At 44.1% G+C, this 25684-nt stretch overlaps 1 protein-coding gene across 1 annotated transcript; it reads right to left on the bottom strand.

Moving 5' to 3' along the window:
- Positions 1–2739: 2739 nt before the first annotated feature.
- On the bottom strand, positions 2740–14088 carry GLYATL3 (glycine-N-acyltransferase like 3). The gene is made up of 5 exons (XM_036317519.1): positions 14011–14088; positions 11509–11616; positions 10556–10682; positions 7535–7685; positions 2740–3264 (listed from the first exon to the last, which is right to left on the bottom strand). Exons 1-5 carry the CDS (start codon positions 14086–14088, stop codon positions 2835–2837), a joined length of 894 nt encoding a protein of 297 aa, XP_036173412.1. The 3' UTR covers positions 2740–2834.
- Positions 14089–25684: the final 11596 nt, after the last annotated feature.

Raw genomic sequence — 25684 nt, 5'->3', positions numbered from 1 at the left:
ACTAAACCTTAAATCACTGTGCATTCGAGCTCCAGCCCAAGGCCATTTCAGCCAGATGAGTACATGGCTTTGTTACCACCTGTGTGCCTGGGCCCTACATGCATATTTCTACTGCAGACAATTTCTCTGAGATTCAGATATCCAACTTGATCATATTATTTATATATTTCAAAACTCAACAACCCAAAACTGAATAGTTTCCTCTGCTCCAGTTGCCCCAGACCTGGCACTGTTCTGGTGTTTCCTGTCTCAGAGAAAAACACCAGCCACAGGGTTCCCAATGGAAACCCAGGACTCATCCTGATGCTTCTCTCTCATCATATCCGACAGCCACTACATGCTGACAGCTTCTCCTCCTAAATAGCTCCCTTCTCATCATCATCGCTGCCAGCATTCAAATCCAAGATAAACTTGGATCATCTCTTGCTAAGACTGTTGCAATAGTCACCCCAAACTGATTTCCAAACAGATGGATACTTTGCTTAAGACTCTTTACCAGTTTACATGTTAGACTGAAGAAGTTACTGACATCAGCACTATCAGACCATCTGCTGACCTAGCCCCTTACTATTCTTTAAGTCTCTCTCTTCTCCTTATTCAGAAATTGCTCCACACAGTCTGTAACAGGTCAGAAACCGGGTTGAAATTTGGGCAGTTATGTCTAACTAGAGGCCCAATGCACTAAATTCGTGCAAGAGTAGGCCTTCCTTCCCCCGGCTGCCGGCACCGGCTTCCCTCTGGCACCTGGGATCCGGGTTTTGCTCTGGCCCCAGCTTCGTCCTGAATGATGTCTGGTCTAATTAGCATATTACCTTTTATTATTATAGATTAGTTATCTGGAAGATAAAAGTTAAAAACAAAGTATGGGTGCCATTTGGAGTACATTGTTCAGAAAGCAACAAGAGGAAGGAATAATAGTCCTCAAGGAATTCCAAGCTGCTTAAGAGGCCAATTAGCATAATGATTTCAGGCTTCAGAGTCCCACAAACCCCGGGTTCTGATCTTGACTCCACCACTTTTAAAACCTGCATAACTTTTGGTGAGTCATACTACTTCTGAGCCAGAATTCAATACCTTCTCCTTCACAGGGATTACATTATCTATCTCTGCTATTTGGCACTGTCAGCACATAGTCAAGCGTTAAACAAACAGTAGGCGTGTTACTATTAGGAAGAAAATAAGGCTATAATATTATTCCCATAGATCAGGTAGGAGTCACCCAGGCTTAATTAATGCCCAAGATAATGAGGATCCTGGGGGCAGGGACTACTAGACCGTATTGTCCCGGGAGCTTTCTGGACTCTGCTCTCCCTGGCACCAAGGAGACATTTATTTCCAGGTAACCAGGAACTCTGGGCAACCTAAGCAAGAGTCTTAATTTTTTTATTCAAATGATGATCTCCAGCCAGTTGGTTTGCTTTTCTCAGGACAAACAGCTAACATTGGGTTTCCCCTTATCTTTGGAGGTGGAATTTTGGGAACCTCTGTGAGATAAGAAACCAGTATTGTCTACGTGACTAAGTGAATGTTATCCAGACTAGACAGCTGCCACCATTTGTGCGGGGCCTGTGGTGTTGATCTCTGTCCTCCAAAGATACATATACACAAACAATTGGAATGCGAATTAAAAAAAAAATACTGACAAGGATAAAAGACCGATGAGTGTATTGATTTAATTATTTAAGCATTTAAATTTCCTTTGCAAAAAAGATACACGATTGAGTGAAAAGAAAATAGATTGAAATCAAAATGACATCATTCTGGCTGGGCCTCCAGCGCTGATTATCTGTGTAATCTTGAAGTCATTTGTTTTCCCGGGTCCTCAAATTCTTCATATGCAACGAGAGAATTAGAATGTATTATCTCATCACAATTCTGAGTTTATACGCAGAAAATATGAAAGAAAAATACTTATATATTTATGTGTGTGTGTATATGTATGTTTATATGCGCATCTGCATATCCACATTCACATCTATATGCATCGTAGTTTCTTAAGAAAAAGCAAATTATAGACGAGGAGGCTGGAATAGGTGGTAGGTAAGGTCCAGTCCTATGCTGCATCATCTGTTTCTGGCATTAAAATATCTGCCTTCTCCCACCCAAGGCGACTGAGCAGCGGGAATTTGTTAGAAATGCACATTCTCAGGCCCCCGACTCCTGTGGGGGAGAGGCTGTGTTGTAACCAGCCCTCTGTATCAGATGTGAGAACCACTGCCTCCTAATACTCCCGGGAAGAACTCTAGGCTAGAGTCATAGGCAGAAATGAAGAGCCAGGAATTCAAGACGAAAAAACAGAACAGTCGACAGAGAACTGGGGTCAGAGGTGGTAGGCACTGTGTTTGGGGAGACAGAGCAGTGTGGGCCCAGGTTAATGTTACTTAGGGTAGCAGGGAACTGGTGTGGTTGTGAGAATTCGGAGCGGAAGCCTAGGCAGATAGAAAGCAGTAGTCACACACGCTCCCGTGTTAAATCATTGTCCTCCTGTTGTCATTTCTGCTTCTGCGCTGAGAACTGCTGGTTTCAGGACCTTTTTCCTGCAGTGGATCCCACAGCAGGGTCATCCCCTCTGTTACAGCTGCAGCAACCCCTGACCCCGGCTATCTATCTATCTATCTATCTATCTATCTATCTATCTATCTATCTATCTATCTATCTATTTTCTGGTTATTGATTGTAAAAACCCGAGACAGGGCTAGTTAAGGCTTCTCAGGCTGAGCCTGCATGTTTTCTCCAGGATTCTCCTGACCCCAGTTTTCATTTTCTCTTCCCTGGCAGTTAAGGAGGATGTGAATCCTCAGGGAACGGAAGATGATGCCTGCCACTTCGCTGGGCTAGAGGTGAACTTGGCTGGACAAAGCTGCCGGGGTGAGAATGAGCCGGTGGAAGCGACAAGGCAGGAACTCGGCCTTGATGGTCTTCAGGAGGCTTATGGAGGCCGCGTTGTCATCGAGGACGTTGCCCTGTGCGGGGAAGCCCCGGCTGTGCAGCTTCCAGGCCAGGGTGAAGGCCACCAGCTGGCTGTACCCTTTCCTGCGATGCTCCGGCAGGGTGTAGCCGTGGCACATGGTGGCAAACTGGTCTGTGATAGACCAAGAGACCGGGCTCCCCTTCTCATCGCGGACACACACGCTGGGGAAGCAGGAGATGAGGTTGGCGATGTACCGGAGACACTGCTCATTGCCGCCCCGCGACCAGGTCCGGTTGAGCAGATCAGCATCCGCGACACTCAGGTAGGTGAGTCGCGGGGGAGAAGTCCTTCTAGAAGAAAAGGACAGGAGAAGAGGTGGGAACTCAGGGTCAGGTGACTTCCAACAACTCCTCCTCTTTGTAGACTGAGTTAAAGGGAGACGCCATCCCAGAGATAGGGCCTAACAAATACGAAGACATTGTCAGTGAGTTAGATTCCATCTCTCCCCCATTCACAAACATCTTGCAGAATTTCATTTCTGATAGGACAAAATACTCATTATTTCCAATTGATGTCTTTCGTTCTAATTTTATGCCCTGATGCCTTGAAAAGACCTGATTCTTGGGTCCCTAATCTTTTGGTTCATAAAAAAGTCTAGCTGGTGTGGCTCAGTGGTTGAGTGTCGACCCATGAACCGGGAGGTCATGGTTTGATTTCTGTCAGGGCACATGCCCAGGTTGGGAGCTCGATCCCCAGTGTGGGGCGTGTAGGGGGCAGCCGATCGATGACTCTCTGTCATTATTGATATTTCTCTCTTTCTTTCTCCCTCTCCCTTCCTCTCTGAAATCAATAAAAGTATATTAAAAAATGTTTTAGGATAGAACTTATATATTCACGCATCCATGCCCAGAAAACAAATACAAACTTAACATCCCAGGTATGTGTAGATGCTCAAAAAATGCTAGTTCTGCCCTGGCCGGTCTGGCTCAGTTGGTTGGAGCATCGTCCTGTGCACCAAAAGATGGCGTCTTAAATTCCCTGTCAGGGCACATACCCAGGTTGCGGGTTCAGTCCCCAGAAGGGGCGTACGTGGGGAGCAACCAATCAATGATGTTTCTCTCTCTCTCCCTCCCTGTCTCTAAAAATAAATGATAATAAAACAATTCTACATCTTCCAGACCTTCCCCTAAAAGGTTTGGAAAAAGGTCTAACATCTCTTGGCATCAAGGTGAAGAAAAAAAGATAAGAATTGGCGCCATTTCTAAGAGCTAAAGTGGGTTATTTGGTTGAAAACATACGGGGCTGGTTGTGTTTCAGAATTTGCTTTAGTTCTTAAGGCACCATGTGGGGAGGCCATCCCATCCCCAGGGACTGCGGAGAGCCTGGTGACGTCATTCTAGCTAAGATCTTTACAAAGCCCACGCGTGTGTTTTCTTTTCATTAGTTCTGCAGGGTTAGCCCACATCCCAGGCATCCGTGGGCTCTGGCACTGGGACAATCACCTAACCCTGAGCAGGGGTAAAAAAGTAAATAAATACAAGCAATAACTGGCTTAATAGAATTTTTGTATTTAAGTTTCGGAAGTGAACTTTAAATAAAAACATTGCTAAGACTAGCCAAGTGCTTCAGTGGTTATACTAGAGACCGTGACCTTGTACCTGAAGGTCAGGGTACCCTAAATACAGCGCCCACATTTGGGTGATGCCTCTGTTAAAGACAAATTGTCTAACTTCCCATGCAGAAGGGAGCAATTTAAGTCAAAAACTGATTTTAAAAGGCCTGGTTGGGGATAGAGGAAAATTTTAAATAATACCTCTGGGATATGACAGTAAACAGACTGTGGAAAACCCTAACACTCTAAAGGACAAATAGCCTGTTTTTGTTTTTGTTTGTTTGTTTTTAACAAAAATAATGTAAGAAATATAAAATGAAATGAAAGGGGAACCTATATGTTAAGAGAGATATTAACCAATTGCAATGTATGAACCTTATTTAGATGCTTATTCAAAACAAACTGCTAAACATCATGATAGTTTAGGAAATGTGACTACTAACTGGTTATTTGACTTTAAGGAAATATTGTTAACAAAATGCAAGGTGTTGTGCAGGCAAGGGTTAAGACGACAGGCTTGAGGCCGCTACCGTTACAATGATAGGTTGCCAGGTTGGCCATTGGTTGGTGTCTGGCAATGTGAATTTCTGGAGGGGCCCTGCCACTCCCGGAACTGATATGCATGGCTCGCTGTGCCTGACTGTTTGCACAGTCAATGTGGTTTATGCCGAACACCTGCTTTCTGCTGGGATTCTAGGAAATTGGCATACTCTAGGCCGAGGGTGCCTGTAATAAAAGCCCGATCACATGCTGTCGTGATCATTGCTGGGGAAATTACTTATTCCATGTGATTCCACCAGGAAAGGACTCTGGGAAGCTTGGGCCTGGTTTCCTCTGGACTTTGCCAAAGCATCTTATTCCTTTGCTGATTTTGATTTGTACCCTTTCATTGTGATAAATGACAATATATATTGAGTCCTGTGAGTCTTCCTAGTCTATCACTGTCCTGTCAGACAAGTGATATTAGTAAATTTTTAAGAATCCTTATCTTTTCACTGTATACATATAAAAATCATTCTTAGACATCCTCCTTCCCAAAATAATTCTAAATAGCCTCTGTTGTCTGAGCCCAAACAGACATATATATCTCATTTGGAGATCTATATTAGAATGTTTAAGAATAATGGATAATATCTGGAAAATTTCCTTCAGAATAATCCAAGGGTGGAAAGAGTAGAAAGGGGTATAGATAAAATAAGGCAACTCACATATTGATGGGAAGGTTTATTATACTACTCTCTGTACCTTTTGTATGTGTTTGAAAATCTTCTTAACTTGGAGGGGGGGGGCGGGGGGGGGAGTAAAGTCCAGCCTGGCTGGTGTTGCTCAGTGGTTGAGCATCAACCTATGAACCAGGAGGTCACGGTTCAATTCCCGGTCGCCCGGGTTGTGAGTTCGATCCCCAGTAGGGGGCATGCAGGAGGCAGCCGATTGATGCTTCTGTTCTCATCATTGATGTTTCTATCTCTCTCTCCCTCTCCCTTCCTCTCTTAAATCAATTTTTTAAAAGTATATATATATTTTTAAAAAGTAAAGTCCAGTTGCTTTATGTAACTAAGAAGTGTCCATTCTTGTTTAGGTTTAGTCTTGTTCTGTTCAATAATTCCTTCAAGATATTTCATACAAGTGAAGAAAACTAACATTCACCAAGCTGGGTACTTTTCAAGTATCATGTCTCATTTGCTTATGAAAAACAGGTAAGGAAGATATTATAGGTTAATTTTCAAGAAGAAGAAATTGATTGAGGCTCAGAAAAATGAAGCAAAAGGGAAGGTAACTGGTAAATGACAGAACAGGGACTCCAAAGCAAGAAGAAAGTAAGAATGCAGATATGAACCAACACGTGTTTGGAAGGATTGGACTCGGATCAGGCTTTGTGGGATTTGTTTCCTGGCTCTACAGTTCACTCCTGTGTGTTACTTTGACTGTTCAAAGGGAATGATAATAGTGCTGCTTCGTAGAGTTGTAGAAAGGATTCACGTGGTAATCTATTGAAAACATCTAGTGCCTGGCCTGTAAGAGCTCCACACGGCTCAGTTACATACCCTCATCCCCAAAACAACAAAACAACCACCACCACCACCTTGGGCTCAGACAACAGAGGCTATTTAGAATTATTTGGGGAAGGAGGATATCAAAGAACTAGAGGCCCGGTGCACAAACATTTGTGCACTGACGGGGGAGGGGAGGTGGGGGGGTGACCCTCAGGCCCACTTGTGCCCTCTCACAGTCTGGGACCCCTCGGGAGATAACCACCTGCTGGCTTAGGCACGCTTCCTGGGTGGCAAATGGCAGGCCCGATCCCTCGATGCCTGCCCCGCCTCCCGGGTTGCGCACACAGCAGGGCCGATCCGGGGGTTGGGGCGCCACCCTGAGTCGCGCACACGGCAGGGCCAATCTGGGGGTTGGGGCGCTGCCCCAGGCGGGCCGGCCGATCGCTGCTGCCCCGCCTGGCCACCCCGGGTCGGGTCGCACACGGGATGCCCTGATGGAGGCCGGGCGGGCTGGCCGATTGCTGCTGCACTGCCCAGCTGCCCCGGGTCGGGTCACACACAGACGCCCACTGCCCTGGGTCGCAGATAGCAGGCCCGGATGGCGACAGGGCAGATGGGATGGCACTGTCCTGCCCTGCCTGCAGTATGCAAATTAGCCGCCATCTTTTTTGGCAGTTAATTTGCATATCATGCTGATTAGTCGATGGGAGGTGTAGTGAAGGTACGGTCAAGTACCATGCTTGTCTGTTATTAGATAGGATGATTTTTATATGTGTACAGTAAAAATGCAGGACTCCTGAGATCATTTGTTACTATGGACAAAGACACTGATTTGATTTTGCAGGAAATTATGAGCAGTCAAGCACAGCAGAAAGGAAAGGAGTAAACACACACACACACACACACACTCACACACTCAAATTTAGCCTCAACAGCCCCAAATCAAGGGCTAAATATTCCTTACTAAGTACTCCAGGTACCACTCTTGGCACCTCCATAGCACTAAGTCCTATTCCAAAAGCAGAAACTGGATTTACATACAGGAGACTGGTGTCTGGCAGAGCTGACACCACAGACAAACGGACCGCCTTGCTGGAACTTAGCTTCACATCCATCCGCTTGGAGTTGGCAACAGCTTTGGAAACGTCATACAACTCACTCTGCAGCCCTGTATATGGAAAGACATAAGGAAAACTGCGGGCATTTTATCTGAGGCCACAAAAAGGAAATTCCTTACAGTGAACCTATTATCATCAATACCTCCACGCATGATCCTAACCACCGTGTATTTACATACAGATCATTATAACTACCCCCTATCTGATTTTCAAACTTAGTGTGGGATTTTCAAATTCCTATATCATGTTGCCCTTGGGGATCATGAACGTCCATGGAATCTTCTGAGGAAGACATCCCCTAGGCATTTGGAATGTCTTGTGGGCATTTTGATTTCTCTGACTTCTCAGACTGATCAGGGAAGAGACATGTTATGGCAGCTGGGAGCGTAAAGAGCTTAGATTTATTTGGCATGGAATTCTTCCTTCCAGCCTTATGGCGTAATGCTCGCTGCAGATATATCCAGGTATAAACTCAGTGTTCCCCAGAGCTTGACTCGGCCGACCCCTGGCGTTTACCATAGCGATCCTCTATGATCTTCCTTCCAGCCTCATGGCGTAATGCTCGCTGCAGAAATATCCAGGTATAAACTCAGTGTTGGTGAGAGTTCCCCAGAGCTTAACTCGGCCGACCCCTGGCGTTTACCATAGCGATCCTCTATGATCTGCAGCTCTCTAGTCAGTACTTGTCCTGGGCACTGCTTCCCGGTGGGGCAGAAGAGTGGCCTGGTCTGTTCTGACAGCTCACAGGATGGCAGCCTTGCTTCTGCTTACTAGGCCTGACTGGCTCTGCTTCTTCAAATCCCCACCGGCTCTGTCCTTTCCCGTCGGCGTCCTGACGGATGGAGTCCTCTGGCCATTGACTTTCCCGCTCCCTTCCATGTCTAATGGCTTGTTTCTTCCTTTCAGTAAGTCACTTCCTCTTGACGAAGACACAACAGTTAAGTCATGTTGAACTCAGTCTGATACCTAAGCCTTGGCTCCTCCCTCAGGGAGCTGAGTCTAAGAAAAGATAAGGAAGTCTTCCAGTTCCTACCATCAACATTATAGATGCTGTGGCTAGCATCCCTCATGATAACACTGAATTAGATCTGAGTAATTCAAAATACTATCTGAGGGGAAATAAGAGGTAGTGCTAACTAAAGGTAGGGATGGTAGTTCAGACAGAATTTCTTTCTCCTGAGTTAGACTGAACCAGTTCTTTCCAAAAGTCAGATTAGCCCTGGCCTGGTAGCTCAGTTGATTTCAGCATCGCCCTGATCCACCAAGGTTGTGGGTTTCATCCCCATTCAGGGCACATACAAGAATTAACCAATGAATGCATCAATGAGTGGAACAACAAATCAATGTTTCTCTTTCTCTCTCCCCCACGTCAGAAGCCACGGGTAATACCTGCACTGACTTACATGCTGAGTGAGGGCCTTCGCCACTCCAGCTCTATTAGGTGCTACTAATTCACGTCTGTCCCCACCAAGCCTTCAGGAAGCGGGGATGAGTCCATCTAGATGACTGTAACTGACCCGTGGCTATCAGCTAGGCCTTTGGGAAAAAGAATATTGGCAATTACAGGGATGTTCTCTCCGTAATGCTGGGTTCAGGTGATTTGAAGATAGTAGGCCTATAGTACCAGTATCCACCCAATTACAGCCATGATTTCTCACGCCAAGGAAGAGGTATGCTCATTTCCACGCTAAAGTAATACTGGGGAGGACATTTTTCTGAATTGGCTAGACAGTTGGTAAAACCATGTCTCCCTTCTAACCAGCGTATCTGGGGTAAATCTGTAAAGGCGAGGGATGGTTAGAACGTCCTCCATAAGGTCTTTCCGAGCATTTGCAAATGAGTTTCATACAACATCCCACCTCCTTAGATTATGAATATGCATTGGTCATTGTTCATAGACGGACACAAGGAAACCTCGTGAGAGGGCGTCAGCTGTATGTGACTGAAAAAAATGACCAGACAGCCCTAACCGGTTGGCTCAGCGGATAGAGCGTCAGCCTGCGGACTGAAGGGTCCCAGGTTTGATTCCGGTCAAGGGCATGTACCTTGGTTGCGGGCACATCCCCAGTAGGAGGTGTGCAGGAGGCCGCTGATTGATGTTTCTCTCTCATCGATGTTTCTAACTCTCTATCCCTCTCCCTTCCTCTCTGTAAAAAATCAATAAAATACATATTTTTAAAAATGACCAGACTTCATATTTCTAACATGGGAATTCCTGCCTTCAATGTCAAAGGATCTAGGAATTTCACTGGAACGGTTACAAACAGTAACTTCATCTCCTGTATTTGCCCCCAAACATTATGAGAAATTGAAACAGGAAGTGATACCCTGAAGCATAAACTGTCCATCCGAACTATCAGAAATGTTTAACCTGCTTCTTCTGCCTTGGCCTACAGCTCTTCCAGTAGCACTGGTGGCCACACAGTTATATCCTGGGAGTTCACATATATGGTTTCCTTATAAAGCCATTTCAGGATATACTAGACAGGTTAGCTGATTAGCCCTTTCTAGAATTACTAGTATTTGCTTCAGAAAGAAGAAAAGCTTACCTTTTGGTTTGGATTGAAATTAGAGTTATTTTAAAAGGCTGTAATAGCAAAGGGTTCAGAATAATAAGGAAAAATATGCTGATACTCACTGATATCCCTGTTACATAACAGCAAAAAAAATCACTTAAAAGCAGCCCCATTTCAGTGGCCTCTACCTACCCCTATAGCCAGGCCTCATTAGGAGTAAAAATAAGTGTTCTTATAAAACTGTAATACATGAATTGTAAAATATATAAAATATATTAAATGCATAGACATGTGTTTGTGCATATGTGTATATATAGCATAAATGTGAAATATGCATATCTGTCTGTCTGATATATGCAACTAAAAGGATTTAACGATGACCTAGTGTCTTGCCCCTGACTCACCTTGTATGTGGAAAACCTGGTCCCAGTTGATAACGTCATGTTCTTCCAGCAGCCGTCGGTAAGCTCTCACATCCTTGTAGAACACAGCATAGCCGTTTGTGTAATGGTCCAGGTTATCTGTCTCAGCCTGGGTCAGAAGACACATCATAAATACGCATCCTCTATCAGCGGTCGCCAACCGGTGGTCCGCGGGCCACTGGTGGTCCGTGAGGTCCAAAAGGTTGGCCACCACTGGTTTAAGGGAACCTTTGGACTAACTCACTGAAATCCTAGATGGCGCGGGTACTGTTAGCTGTGCGTGTCTAGGTAATTTCCATTAGCCAAGTCAGTCACCAGTAGACAGTGGCTACGTGGGAATGTGGCTAATACCCTGTAGTGAGGGAAACCACAGACACTCGGAGCCTTTGCTTGACTATCTATTCTAGGGAGGTTTTACATTTATTTCACGTAGTTCCAGGATTTGTAATTTATTTGTGAAAATAGAAAGGGTGTAACTCAAGGGACCTGCCGATCAGAATTAAATAGAACTCTCAGAACTGTCCTACTGTGGTCACGGCAGCACATCTTTGGTGACTTGAGCCTCTCTTTGGTCCCAGAGGCAGAAGGGGGCAGACGCTGTCTTTTTCAGCGTTCGTCCATATTCATACACATGACCAAAGTCCCCATCGTCATACGGAATCATCAACCCAGTAATAAACACTGGTGTGTGCAAGTTGCGTGCTTTCTGCTTCTAGAGATTATGAAACCCTAAAGGCATAGTGTATTGAACGCGTTGAGGCTAGAGGTTTTCCATACGCCCGGTACTCCAAAGACAGTCAGATTAGCAGCCAAGTATGAAATGTGTAGCTTTGTAAGCTAAAGTATTTGGCTGTGATGGTTATAATATCCCTTTTACCTAATCTGTTCTTTCTAGTTGATACCAACTCTTACTGTTTTGCCTTGCAACACTGTACCTCTTTCTGTCGCCGAGTGATGACAGCTTTGAAGTCTGGCCATGAGTCCAATACCACTTCCTTTTGAAAGGGGTTCCCGCGATTTATGTTCATCACTGCTCCATAAACCTGAGCCAGAGGACCCAGAGAGACAGGTCAACGGCATCACCGGCTGTTTCAGTTGCATATTACCCTTTGCACCTCTGGTTCTACCATAGAATTATGGCCCTCAAAGCAGATATTATAAATACACACACAACATACACACATATACACTTCCCCCTTGTTATTTCATCAGTGCACATGAAAACTGATAAAAAGTCTATGAAAGCTTAAGAAAACTCTCCCTGGGCCCTAACCGGTTTGGCTCAGTGGAGAGAGCGTCGGCCTGCGGACTGAAGGGTCCCAGGTTCGATTCCGGCCAAGGGCATGTACCTTGGTTGCGGGCACATCCCCAGTAGGAGCTGTGCAGGAGGTAGCTGGTCGATGTTTCACTCTCATCAATGTTTCTAACTCTCTATCCCTCTCCCTTCCTCTCTGTAAAAATCAATAAAAAATATTAAAAAAAAAAAGAAAGACAACTCTCCCTGGACTTAGTGCTTCACAGTACAACCAGGAGAGGTACTAAATCAATAGGCTTACCAGGTGGGTGCTTAGCACATAGGTTAGCAATAAAAATTATTGAATGAATCAAAATCTATGGATTTAGGGCTCATACATCTTTTAGATGTTCCACAGGTAATTTTGATGCTCACTGCTTTTGGGGTGTATTATACTATCTAAAAATAACCTGCGAAGTGCAACTACTCCTTCCACCCTGAGTTACAATTCAACATCACAAGATAGTGAAATACACCCCTGCATTTCAGATTTGATGGAGCAAGGCTCTGCAAGTATTCCCTAAGGACTGCAACGATGTCTCATTCATTATTACATCTATGGAGCCTGACACGGCTGATCAAATGCTTTTTAAAAAATATATATTTTTTTATTGATTTCAGAGAGGAAGGGAGAGGGTGAGAAAGATAGAAACATCAGTGATGAGAGAGAATCATTGATTGGCTGCCTCCTGCATGCCCTCTATTGGGGATGGAGCCTGTAACCCGGGCATGTGCCCCGACCTGAAATCGAACCGTGACCTTCTGGTTCATAGGCTCGATTTGATGCTCAACCACTGAGCCCCACTAGCCACGCTCAAATGCTTTTTTTTTTTTTTTTGAAGTATTTTTATTGATTTCAGAGAGGAAGAGAGAGAAAGAAACATCAATGATGGGAGAGAATCACCGACTGGCTGCGTCCTGCACGCCCCCTACTGGTCTGCTGATCTTACATATACAACAGAGTAATAAGTTTATCAAAATGGTTTCCCCTACTGGGGATTGAGCCCGCAACCTGGGCACGTGCCCCTGGGCAGAATCCAACCCGGGACCCCTCAGTCTGCAGGCCAACGCTCTATCCACTGAGCCAAACTGGCTAGGGCTCAAATGCTTTTTGACTAAACAGTACTGAATAATAATATTGGAATTCTCTGTGGCCTTTCACATTTTTTTTCTCCACTAAAAATCAAAGATGTCTGTCCTACAAAACAACTCTCATATGTTCTGTGTGCTTCTAGAGTAGAAAAAGTGTGGTGGTAAAGATACTTCCTCTGTGACCCAATGTGTATTAAAAAACATGCAAAACGAAATGATGGCTTTAGAAGTCTGGATAGTGGTTACTTTGGGGGAGCAGGGAAAGGTAGGATTGGAGAGGAGCACTGATGGTGGGAGGGGCAGCCTCTCAAATCATGTTCTTTCTTGGAGAGGAGGTTATTCAGGTAATCGCTTTGTGAAAATTCACTGAGCTGTGTAAGTATGTACAGTATGTGCACTTTTTTTTTTTGGAAATCCTCACCCAAGGAGATTTTCCCCGAGAGAGTGGAAGGGAGGAAGGAAGAGAGGGAGAGAGACATCAGCGTGTCTCTCACATAGATTGGTTGCCTTCCACACCCACCCCGACCGGGGCTGGAGCTCAGACCTGCAACCCAGGTACATGTCCTTGACCAGGAATCAAACCCACGGCCCTTGGTGTGCAGTCAATGCTCTAACCACTTAGCAACACTGGCTAGATGACCAAGAAAACCACTGAAAATACTCCAAAAATAAAGCTTTTGAAATAAACAGGAAAGGAATTTATAACAACCCCTAAACTTCAGTTCCACTGTGCACCTAGTACACATTCTTACCAGCAATGCCAACCAGTCCATACCCATTTGCCATTTAAAAACATTTAGAACTCAAATTTACCTTAAAAACAAGCTAGTCCAGCATGAATGAAATTTTCCTGGGAGTCATCTAAAGTGACTGTCAGGAATATAATTATCTGGGTCATACCCACAACCCATTGAATCTGTCTCTAGCAAGTGGGGAGCGGCAGCTGTGTATTTAACAAGTGCCCCAGAGTCTTATCACTGGAAACTTTGCGAAACAGCCACCAGTTGGACATTATTTCCACAGATCAAGACAAAACTCAAAGGCACAGTACCTTGAGTGATTCGGGAAAGTGACTCTTCAGCACTTTTTCCAGTGTCAGTAATTTGGTAGCACAGTTTAGCACCAGCATCTTCTCCAGAGCTCTAGCAGCTCCACACCTAGGAGAAACGTGAAGGTATACATTTCATTTTTGCCTGTTAGCAATGAATCCACCTAGGAACATCCTGGAAACCCTGTTTTCCCTGGCTGTGATTCTGTTTTTTTGTTTTTTTTAAATACATTTTATTGATTTTTTACGGAGAGAAAGGGAGAGAAATAGAGAGTTAGAAGCATCGATGAGAGAGACACATCGATCAGCTGCCTCCTACACATCTCCTCCTGGGGATGTGCCTGCAACCCAGGTACATGCCCTCGACTGGAATCGAACCTGGGACCTTTCAGTCCACAGGCCGACGCTCTATCCACTGAGCCAAACCGGCTTCGGCCTGGCTGTGATTCTGAATACCCTTGCTCCCCCTGAAGAGGGAAGGAGGAGGTGAGGGAGGCCCTGGGATGGGTAAATCAGAGAACACCTAGAAATGGAAAGCGTTAATGACCTGATTCTGGAAAGATCTATCTCCACTGGGTAAAGCCTTCATCATTTACACATGCATAGAACTCAGCGCCTCCTTCAGGATACAGTAGCAGTTGTAAATTTACATGTATATGTGTTTCTTTTGATTGAAGTCTTTCTCAAGTAGACTGTGAGATACATGAAGGAAGGGACCAGGTCTGCTTTGGGCTGCACCATCTCCCCAGCACCTACCATGGGGCCCGGCACATAGTAAGGGGCATTCCAAGTAGTTGTTGAATGGCTGATGTGAAGCTCAGGGTAAGACTCTTCACAATGGGGTACAAAGACCCCGAGGGGCTCAGCTATCAGGTGGTTATGAGGAACAATTTGGAGAGGAACAGCTAGATTGCAGATGAAGACTCCTGTGTGAGCAAAGGCTCCTTTCAGTCAGATAAAATTAAGGAACAATAACAACCAGAAAAGCCTATAATGTATACAGCTTCACCCATTATGATGCAATTATATTTTCTAGATTTGGGGGCTCCAATCTCCTGCTCTTTTGCCCCAAGAAAACTTTTCCCTCAACATTCCAGTCAGGTCTTGACTAGATTAAAGATATAACATATATTTATATTTTATATTCAACTAGAGGCTCAACGCATGAAATTCGTGCAAGGGGCTTGGCCCTCATAGCCCCGGCTTCGCCTGGAAGGTTATCCAGAAGGTCATCTGGATGGTCGTTCCGCTGTTCGGCCGTTGGTCTAATTAGCATATTACGCTTTTATTATTATAGATGTGGCAGAACTTTTGCACCTCATCTTCACAGCCAGCCACTCAGAAGGCAAAGAAAGCTCAGGACACTTGGGAACCGGGGTCTTCTGGGATTGTGGTGGATTATTCCTTCGAAACACATTTCCCACGGGGCATCTCTGTGTGGCCATAAGGTACTCAGAGTGTTCGATGGTGATTTACTTCAATCCACTGTATAAACCCTGTCATGTTGTGTACGAGACTGAGCTGCAAAGAGGCATGTTTCTGATGCCTGAGCCGGCTCCAGGTCAGTGAGCAGGCACGTGAGGTGTTTGCATTCTCTGCCAGAGTCTGAAGAGAACGAAGGGTCAAGGCAGCACCAGATAATAGTCTGGGCCATATTAGAAACTTTGAAAAAAAATCAAGTTTCCAGAGTTCAGGTTGAACAAAGAAAGAAGTATAGCCACTATCTCCTCACCCTTGTATCTGCTCCCTTTTTCACTCCCTTGTGTCACCTCTAAATAAACTTTAACTTCTTCATTAAACACATTATTTTAATTTGAGGCCTTTTGGGAGAAAATGAAATATAATTATTTCACAGGGAAGTTGATCATGTATCTCTTATTAGGTTTGATGTCTAGAGATCTTTTTATATCCCAATATACAGCACAGTAGCTAGTGCAAAGAGGAGGAATCCTAAGCTTACTCTTTGCCTGGTTTGTTCCTCAAAGGATCTGAAACTACTTATAAGCATCAGTAAAATATAAAATTCAGGCGAAGGGGAAAATAGAGGTACCGAAGTAACATGAATGCCAAGCCGATGTTGCTCAGTGTTTGAGCATCCACCCATGAACCGAGAGGTCACTGGTTCAATTCCCAGTCAGGGCACATGCCTGGGTTGGGGGATAGAGCCCCATGCAGGAGGCAGCCGACCAATGATGTTTCTCTCTCATCAGTGTTTCTCTCTCTCTATCCTTTTCCCTTCCTCTCTCTCTAAAAATCAATGAAAACATATTCAAGCCCTAGCCGGTTTGGCTCAGTGGATAGAGCATCGGCCTGCGGACTGAAGGGTCCCTGGTTTGATTCTGGTCAGGGGTACATGCCTGGGTTGTGGGCTGACCCCAGTGGGGGATGTGCAGGAAGCAGCCGATCAGTGATCCTTTCTCATCATTGATGTTTCTCTCTCTCTCTCTCTCCCTCTCCCTTCCTCTCTGAAATCAATAAAAATATATTTTAAAAAAACATATTAAAAAAAAATGTAACATGGAGTCAGTCAAGAGCGAGGTCAGCAGGCAAAGCATATGGAGAACAAGCCCTACACGTAGAGTTGATCCTTTTTACATGCGGATTCTGTGTTTGTAAATTCACCGCTTGCTCATGTATGTGTATCCCTCCACATCAATACGGACAGTGCTTTTGCAGTCAATTGTGCAGAGCAGTAACACATTTGAGTCACCTAATAACCCATATTTTCAGCTAAAGTTGAAGAAGGTGACTTTTTGTTCCAGCTCTCATGCTGTAAAAAAAGTCCTTTATGTGTCTATTGAATGCCAACGTTTTCTTTTCTTTGCATTTTTTTTTTTTTGCTTTTTTTTGTTGGTAATTTCACTGTTTAAAATGGCCCCTATCCCCTGACCAGTGTGACTCAGTTGGTTGGAACATCATCCCTGTGCACTGAAGGGTCGTGGGCCCAATTGCTGGTCAGGACACATGCCCAGGTTGTGGGTTTGATCTCTGGTCAGGATGCTTTATGGGAAGCCACCAATATATGTTTCTTTCTCACATCCATGTTTCTCTCTCTCTCTCTCCCCCCACCCCTCTCTCTAAAATCAATTTTTAAAAGTGAAAAACATAAAATAAAATGGACCCCAAGTATAGTGCTGAAGTGCTGGTTAGTGTGCCTAAGTGCAAAAAGGCTGTAATGCGTCTTATGGAGAAAATACGTGCATTAGGGAAGCTTCCTTCAGGCATGAGTGATAAAGCTCCTGACTGTGAGTTCAATGATAATGAATCAACAGTCTATATTAAATCACATGCCTTTAAACAGAAATATACATAAAACAAGGTTACCTGTTGATTTGCTGATGTGGACATTGGGACCAGAGGTTTGTAGGAACCTAATAACTGTCTGTATTTTCCCTAGGACCATTGGTTCAAAATTCGCCAAGACAGTATTGTTGCCTTTGACTTTATTGAACTCAAGGACTGTGGAGAATGAAAAATAACTACTTGCCGGAGGTGAGAGCCCATTTTTTTACTCTAAACTTTCTGGCGGCCAATACCAAGAGAAAGAAAGATGGGTAGCTACATGATTCACTTTCCCATAGAGTTATCCTTCTGGTCTTTACCACAGCATTTGCTTGACTGTTCACTTGTGCCATCTCTAAATGAGGTCCAGTTCTCTAGCTCCTAATTATTCAAAACCCTCCTTGATCTGACTTTAATCTACTTTTCTAGAGTAAGCAGCTATTTCAACTCACAAACAAATGATTCAGGATGACATTAAAATCAGGGACATTTCTCCCAGGGGTTCACACAGAGAAAAGATACTATAATTAATGAACCACATTAGAAAATATCCTTTCAGTAAACAGTGATGAACTTCATAAGAATATTTCTTTTATTAAATAAAAAGATAGTTTTTTTAAAAATTAAAATAATTTTTTTGTTGTTGTTAAACCTTACCCGAGGATATTTTTTCCATTGATTTTTAGAGAGAGTGGAAGGGGGGCGGGGGGCGGGGGAGAAAGAGAGGGATAAAGATCAATGTGAGAGAAACCTCAACCAGTCGCCTCCCACACTCCCCTCGACTGGGGGCCAGGGATCAAACCTGCAACCCAGGCACATGCCCTTGGCCAGGAATTGAACCCCAGACCCTTCTGTGCGTGGGCTGATACTCCAACCACTGAGCAACACTGGCCAGGGCTAAAAAGATAGCTTTTAAAGGCCACAAGAACATACAGAAATTCTCATAGGTGCAGAAAAAATTTTTTATGCATTATTGGATTATATCCGAAAGTCATAATGACAACTATTACCTCTGAAAGCTACAAGATCAGGATATCATATCCTCACCACTCAATTATGAAGTCTTCATAATTAATATGGGGCCCAGAATTGGAAGGTAAATGTTTGTAAATCCCTTAGCCAAACTCTTATCAACAGACTCACTAAGTGAAGTCTTTGTGAGGAAATTATCATGCTCACATAACTTTTAGAAACTGAAGTTTCTTTGCGGCACCTAAAGTATTTTATTCATATTAACTAGACAATAAAAGCATGGTACTCTCCTGGACACTTTTAATTCTCACAAATAAATAAAACAGAAGATCCCTGTGTTTATGGAGTAACACACCATTTGTAATAAAATAGTCATTATTTTTTCAGATGATAGGTTTTTCTATTTAAAAGATTCCTGTCAGATAAGTCAGGAAGATTCCTGTCTTATCTGTTCAGGAAGATTCCTGTCTTACGTGTTTGCAAAAACGTCTATATTTCATAGTGCTTATTTCCCCCGTATCAAAATTTAAGAGTAAAAAAAACAAAAATAAAAACACCCGAAAAACTTCTTTTCCTCCGAATCTAATTAAATTTATTCTCCCTATCTACTTTTGGATTTCATCTCTCCTCGTTCTGTTTCTCCATTTATTCTTGCATTAAAACCAATGATTTGAAACGTAAATGTAATGAATACATTGAATTAAAATGTATTAATTAAAACCTGGGTTTTCATTAATAAATGCTTACCTGCAGTTGAGCGGCTAGCCTGAAACAGGTTTTTCACTGGGCAAGCAGCAGCTCTTACTCCCCAAATGGTGAGTTTCTTCCTCAAGCCTCGTTCCTTAATTAGTCCTTAGTGCACAGAGAAGGGAAAGAAAAGGAAATGTCACACCTGTAGAGAGGGAGGAGTTTCTGTGGTCAGGTGAGATTTACCATGAATACAGCACCAGTGTTTCCCGCCACCTCTTCCTTTCGATCAGATTTAGTCTTAAAGTGGAAAGAAAAGCCAGTGAGTACTAATTTTGATTTAGATCTGAACATTTTCTAGACACAAAACCTATCTATCCATCAGTCTTTAATGGAAGAGAACCAAAAGAAATGGGACACAGGCAAGGGGGGAACAATAAAATAATGTGGCTATTGACACCTTACATTTTTTCTTATCTATTCTAAAAAAATAATAATAATTTCGCTGCTCTGAGCTTCCAAGGCTGAAAGAGGGTAATGTCTAAAGAGGATGCTTGTAAAATTGAGCGTATGTTTGAAAATGTTAATTCTTTTACCCTATTCTTTTAAATGAAAAATCACTCACACTTTACTCGCTTCCTCAACGGCTGCAATCTCAGGCACTTATAGAAGCATTTACATGGGAATCGCAGCACACAACACAGTCTCTGAGTCTTGGATAATAAACAGTACAAATGTCCCCAAGGCATATGGAGACTGCTTCAATTTGAATGTGATCACCTGGGAGGATACTGTTTACAAATGAAGGGGTAGGTTAGAGCATTCTTTACTTGAAGATGCTGGTTTTAAGTAACACACTGGCTAATTGGTGGTTGAAAGTGACTGAAAAACTTGTATTCGATGACAGTTACTGGACGTCAAAACAAGTGTTTATGATCCTGATACATTGATAACTTTTTTTTAAAAGATGTTATGGAGGGCAACATATACCTGTGCATGTTCCTAAGGATACTATATAAATCTAGTCTTTTCTAAATATTATTTGAGGAAAATTGATTTTAATATGAACAGAAGTTGTTATTGGTAGAACAGAATCTGCGTTAGATATAAAGTACAATACCGGAAAAACCTTAAAGTTAGGGGTCAAGTTAATTATGGACTCAGAGAGATCTATAAAAGTCTTCCCAGATTTAGGCTACATCCTGTTTCCTGGTGCATCCAAAACAGAAACTTCTATTCTTTTTTCAAAGTTCTTTGCTCTCTATAAAACACCGGAACTAATTAAAATAGTTGCTTTTTGTCATTAGGAAAAGTAACCAATAAGGCAAAGCATATTACTTTTCCAGGAAAACGACATTGGTTGAAGATAATTATATTTGAAATATGTGCATTACGCTAACCTGAACGTTTAACTGGGATTTACAAGGAAAAAATGGGAGGAAAAGGAGGTTACTAATACAAGATAAATTTTAAGAGATTTTCTTCTATAAACCCAAGTGAACAAATCCATAATACATATTATCATAGAAAAATAGATGGACTTGTACATTGTTTTTAACAGGATTTACATATCAACTTCGGTAGCCCCTTCTATTTGTAGTGTATCAGCAAATTCCTAAGTCAAAATTACAACTTTTTTTGCTTTCTAGTTCTATCACATGCTATCTGAGGATCTTATGATAGATCTTAGTTTCCCATGCCTCAGGTTCGTCACCTGCAGGATGGGTATAATAGCAACTGTTATGGGGTTTAATCCCCATCATGTTATTAGGATTAAACACTGGCATAAATGTATGTGTACATGTAATGGGCTTAGAATAGTGTCTGGCACATAGCACACATCGGTAAATGTCAGCCATCTTTATGGTTGTTATTATAGTTATATGGTGCTGTTGTCTCATATGAAAACCTACACTAATTTTAAAGACCTCATTGGGGGTATGAAACAGTGAAATTGCTTAACGCACATTTGTTTCTATTAGTTAAAAAATGAGTACTTTCATTCTATTTATTTATTCATTTTTTAAAATATATTTGTTGATTTCAGAGAGGAAGGGAGAGGGAGATAGAAACACCAATGATGAGAGAGAATCATTGATCGGCTGCCTCCTGCACACCCCCTACTGGGGATCGAGCCTGCAACCCGGGCGTGTGCCCTTGGCCGGAATTGAACCTGGGACCCCTCAGTCCGCAGGCTGACTCTTTATCCACTGAGCCAAGCCGGCTAGGGCTGAGTACTTTCATTTTTAAAAAGCAATCTGGAGTCATTTTACTGAATTTGGGGAACAGCCCTCTTTCTTCTTCCTCTTTGTCCAATTTTAATAATTATAATCTATCTTAAATGTGGCTGCTACAGCAATTTCATAGCCTTGGTAACAGCAGAGGTCACTTTAATGAGAGCAAACATCTAAACCAAGAGAAACTATTTCTACGTTGGTTTAGTAGTGAAGAGTCACCTTCAGTGGCAGCAACTTCTAATAAGAAAAGCTAGTTATGACACACAAAGGGCTCAGTCACTTTTGACATGGTAAAGTCCAAATGGGAAATTTGAATTTCTCTCTGCTTTTGCTTTCCTTCTTTCCTTTCTCTTCCGCAAAGCTGAATATTTCTTGACAATGAATGAAACATGAGAGGATTTAGAAGTCTTATGTTTGGAAACTAAGCCAACCTGCATTCAAATACTAATTTTGACAGGTGCACCTGCATTTATTTTTGGTAAACAGAGAATGCCAGGAAATTCAACCCAACCAAATAGAAGAAAGCAAATCCTTTAATTTTAGGTTCCAGCGCAGGTCAAATTTAAACAAAACCTGTTTGTTAAATATATGCTCCTCTGAGATTTGGGGGAAATGAAAGGGCTCGTATAAAGAATGTTTAATGACTGGCCGTACGCTAAGGTTCTGCAACATATGTGTACAAGCTGCCTCTCCCTAACCCTGTTCACACACACAAATTACACCACTTTACCTTCCTTCCTTCAGCAGCATCAGTGGGGACCCACTTTCCTGTATGATCAGCAACTTTCCCTTTTAGCCTTTTTCAGTCTGATAGGTGGAAATGTTTTATTTTGCATTAAAGGGAACATCTTCCAAATACACATTGGCCATTTATGTATCTTTGAGAATTGACCACTTTCCTACTGGTATTTAATCTATTTGTTACTGACATTCTAAGTTTATGTTTAACTTTATTTGGAATCTATCTATCCTATATAATAAAAGGCTAATATGCAAATTGCCCAAACAGCGGAAGGACTGGTTGCTATGACACACACTGACCACCAGGGGAGCGCTGCTGTGGGAGCGCCGCTCAGCCAGAAGCTGGGCTCATGGCTGGCGAGCACAGCAGCGGTGGCAGGAGCCTCTCCTGCCTCTGCAGCAGCACTAAGGTCCTCTCAGGGGATATCTGTCTGCCTAAGCCTGAGGGGTCCTGGACTGTGAGAGGGCGCAGGCTGAGGTGAGGGACTTCCCCTCTCCAGTGCATGAATATCGTGCACCAGGCCTCTAGTCCTATCTAATAAAAGAGAAACATGGTAATTAGCCGTACATCCACTACCCTTCCCATTGGCTAATCAGGGTGATATGCAAATTAACTGCCAGCCAAGATGGCGGCCGGCAGCCAGGCAGCTTGAAGTTAACATGAGGCTTGCTTGCTTCAGTGACGGAGGACTCCAATGTTCCCCGCCTGCCTTGCTGGCCTCTGAGCTTGCAGTTTGAAACATTATTACAAATATAGAAGCTAAACAAAACCCCAGAAACCTGCTTTCAGCCAGCAGGGATCTCAGAGCTGGAGTTGATACAGTGTTTTGATTATAGAGCCCAAACAAACCAGATATCTGCTTTCAGCAGCAGAGGCCTCAGAGCTGGAGCCAGAGCTAAAGCTGGCCCAGAATAAAAAAGAAAAAGAAAAAAAGGAGCAGTTGGGAGCTTCAATCACCGCCAGCCTGCACACAGCCATAAGCCCCTCACCCAGACTGGCCAGGCACTCCAGTGGGGACCCCCACCCTGAAGGGTGTGTGACCAGCTGCAAACAGCCATCATCCCCTCACCCAGGCTGGCCAGGCACCCCAGTGGGGACCCCCACCCTGATCCAGGACACCCTTCAGGGCAAACCAGCTGGCCCCCACCCGTGCACCAGGCCTCTATCCTATATAGTAAAAGGGTAATATGCCTCTCGGCACCGGAATCAGCATGACGGGGACAGCGCCCAAACCCCCTGATCGCCCTGCGGCTCTGTGTGTGACAGGGGGAGGGGCCACAACCTCCCTATCTGCCCTGCTCTGTTCGGGACAGGGGAAGGCGCCCCAACTCCCTGATCAGCCCTGCTCTGTGCCTGATGGGGGGAGCTCCCCAACCCCCTGATCGCCCTGCAGCTCTGTGTGTGACAGGGTGCGGCGCCCCAACACCCACCCCCCCATGGGCCCTGCTCTGTGTGTGACAGGGTAGAGCCATAACCTCCCCATCAGCCCTGCCCTGATTGTGACAGTGGCGGCGCCCCAACCCCCTGATGGGCCCTGCTCTGTGGGTGATAGAGGGCGGCACCCCAACCCCCCCCCCCCACGGGCCCTGCTCTGTGTTTGATGGGGTAGAGCCATAACCTCCCCATCAGCCCTGCCCTGTGACAGGGTGCGGCGCCCCAACCCCCTGATCTGCCCTGCTCTGTGTGTGACAGGGTACGGAGCCCCAACTCCCCTATCGGCCCTACTCTGTGAGTGACAGGGTACAGAGCCCCAACCCCCCTGATGGGCCCTGCTCTGTGGGTGACAGGGGGCAGCACCCCAACCCCCTGATTGGCCCTGCACTGTGGGTGACAGGTGGTGGCGCTGCAACCTCCCCATTGACCCTGCCTTCAGTGTGACAGGGGGTGGTGCCCCAACCCCCTAATCGGCCCTACCCTGAGCGTGACTGAAGGTGGCATCACAACCTCCCAATCATCCCTGCTCTGTGCATGACAGGGGGCAGCGCCCCAACTCCCCAATCAGCCCTGCTCTGAGCCCGACCAGGGACTGCACCTAGGGATTGGGCCTGCCCTCTGCCACCTGGGAGCAGGCCTAAGCCAGCAGGTTGTTATCTCCCGAGGGGTCACAGACTGTGAGAGGGCACAGGCTGGGCTGAGGGACCCCCTTCTCCCCCTTGAGTGCACAAATTTTTGTGCACCGGGCCTCTAGTATATATATAAAAGCCTAAGCAGCAGTTACAACTGGACAACCAGCCGGTAACTATGACGCGCACTGACCACTAGGGGGCAGATGCTCAACACTGGAGTTGCCCCCTGGTGTTCAGTGCTCTCCCACAGCCAACCTCCTACGGTCCCTCCCCCTCTCCCCTGCTGGCCAGCCCTGATCACCAGCCAGGCCGAGACCCCACCGTACACAAATTTGTGCACCGGGCCTCTAGTTTTGGCATAAAGTAGAAATTTTAACCACTGTGTCTCCATCCCCATCTCTGGTGTGGTTAGTGGTTTTCTCAAGACTATTTATTGAGTATCTTTCTGCATTTTACTTGAAATGCTATCTTTATCATATATTATGTCTTTACACTATAAATCCTCCACTTATGTTTTAGAATTTAAAGTTTCTGGCATTGGCACTTACCATCTTCTTGCTAGATAGGTGGGTCATAGTTGGCATGGACTGTGCATTTGAGAACTCAGGTGGGTGTGGAAATTACATAGGAACTACAGCCATTTGAATTATTGGTACCAAGTACAGTTGAATTTTATTTGGGTTTGTAATTAAGTTATTCATAGAGAGTACACTAACATGCATCCTTAAAGAAAATATTGTGTATGTTTTGAATTGCTTGATACCTGCCAGAACTGTAGATCTCTTAAAATTAGGTCACATACTTTTCAAAGCTCCAAGAGTGTATGACCAGTTTATGCATGAAGAACTCTAAGTACAAGCTCCAGTTGATGTTCAATAATCTGTTAAACAGATGTTCTGAGAAAAACAAGACTTTTTAAGAAAATATGTATTCATTGATTTCAGAGACGGGGAGGGAGAGGGAGAGAAACATTAATGATGAGAGAGAACCATTCATCAGCTGCCTTCTGTACATCCTACACTGGGGATCAAGCCCGCAACCTGGGCATGTGCCCTGACTGGGAATCGAACTGTGACCTCCTGGTTCATAGGTCGATGCTCAATCACTGAACCACACCAGCTGGGTGAGAAACAAGACTTTTAATGTACCTCCTTTCCCAAAAGCTATTATAAACATCGTAATTAATGATAAAAATCAGTGAGTTGGGGCTCTATTAGTCACTCTAAAACCCTGAAGCTGTAAGTCTCCAAGTGAAGTTTTTAAGATATTTTGCAAAATCTTTTAGTTGCTTTGCTTGATGTAGCAGACAGTCCAAAATACATAAAAACACTTTCTTTAAATGCTGCAGTACAGGTTTGTGTTATTGAAGACTTTCTTTCCCTCTGAAATCCATTAATGGCCTTTTGGACCATTGCTTCCTAAAAGGATATTGCTTTTGACCCTTTTACTGAGCTGCCCAGGGTTTCCTGTGGCGTGTGGCCTCCCTCACAGCAGTGAGCATTACACCGAGTTTGTTCCTGGTGGTCTCCGCATGGAGGATATTAACGGAATTGTGGCACTTTCTACATTAACTGACAAAGTATTCTAGGTGAGACAGAAAGATAATTAAATTTCAGTTATTTTACTTACAAATAGATTAAAGCAACCCAGACAATAAAAATAAATTTTAATGTTTTACTGATCATTTATTT

The sequence above is a fragment of the Myotis myotis genome, unplaced genomic scaffold (genome assembly GCF_014108235.1).
Source record: "Myotis myotis isolate mMyoMyo1 unplaced genomic scaffold, mMyoMyo1.p scaffold_m19_p_7, whole genome shotgun sequence".
Classification (NCBI taxonomy): domain Eukaryota; kingdom Metazoa; phylum Chordata; class Mammalia; order Chiroptera; family Vespertilionidae; genus Myotis; species Myotis myotis.
This window is presented reverse-complemented; position numbering and strand designations above follow the sequence as displayed.

What these genes read in the sequence shown, in the direction of transcription:
- GLYATL3 (XM_036317519.1), bottom strand. Translation starts at nt 14,088, where the DNA reads ATGCTGGTGCTAAACTGTGCTACCAAATTACTGACACTGGAAAAAGTG. An exon ending in ACTTTCCCGAATCACTCAAG is followed by an intron (nt 11,617 to 14,010) that starts GTACTGTGCCTT and finishes CCTCTGGCTCAG; the next exon opens with GTTTATGGAGCAGTGATGAA. An exon ending in TCACTCGGCGACAGAAAGAG is followed by an intron (nt 10,683 to 11,508) that starts GTACAGTGTTGC and finishes CTTCTGACCCAG; the next exon opens with GCTGAGACAGATAACCTGGA.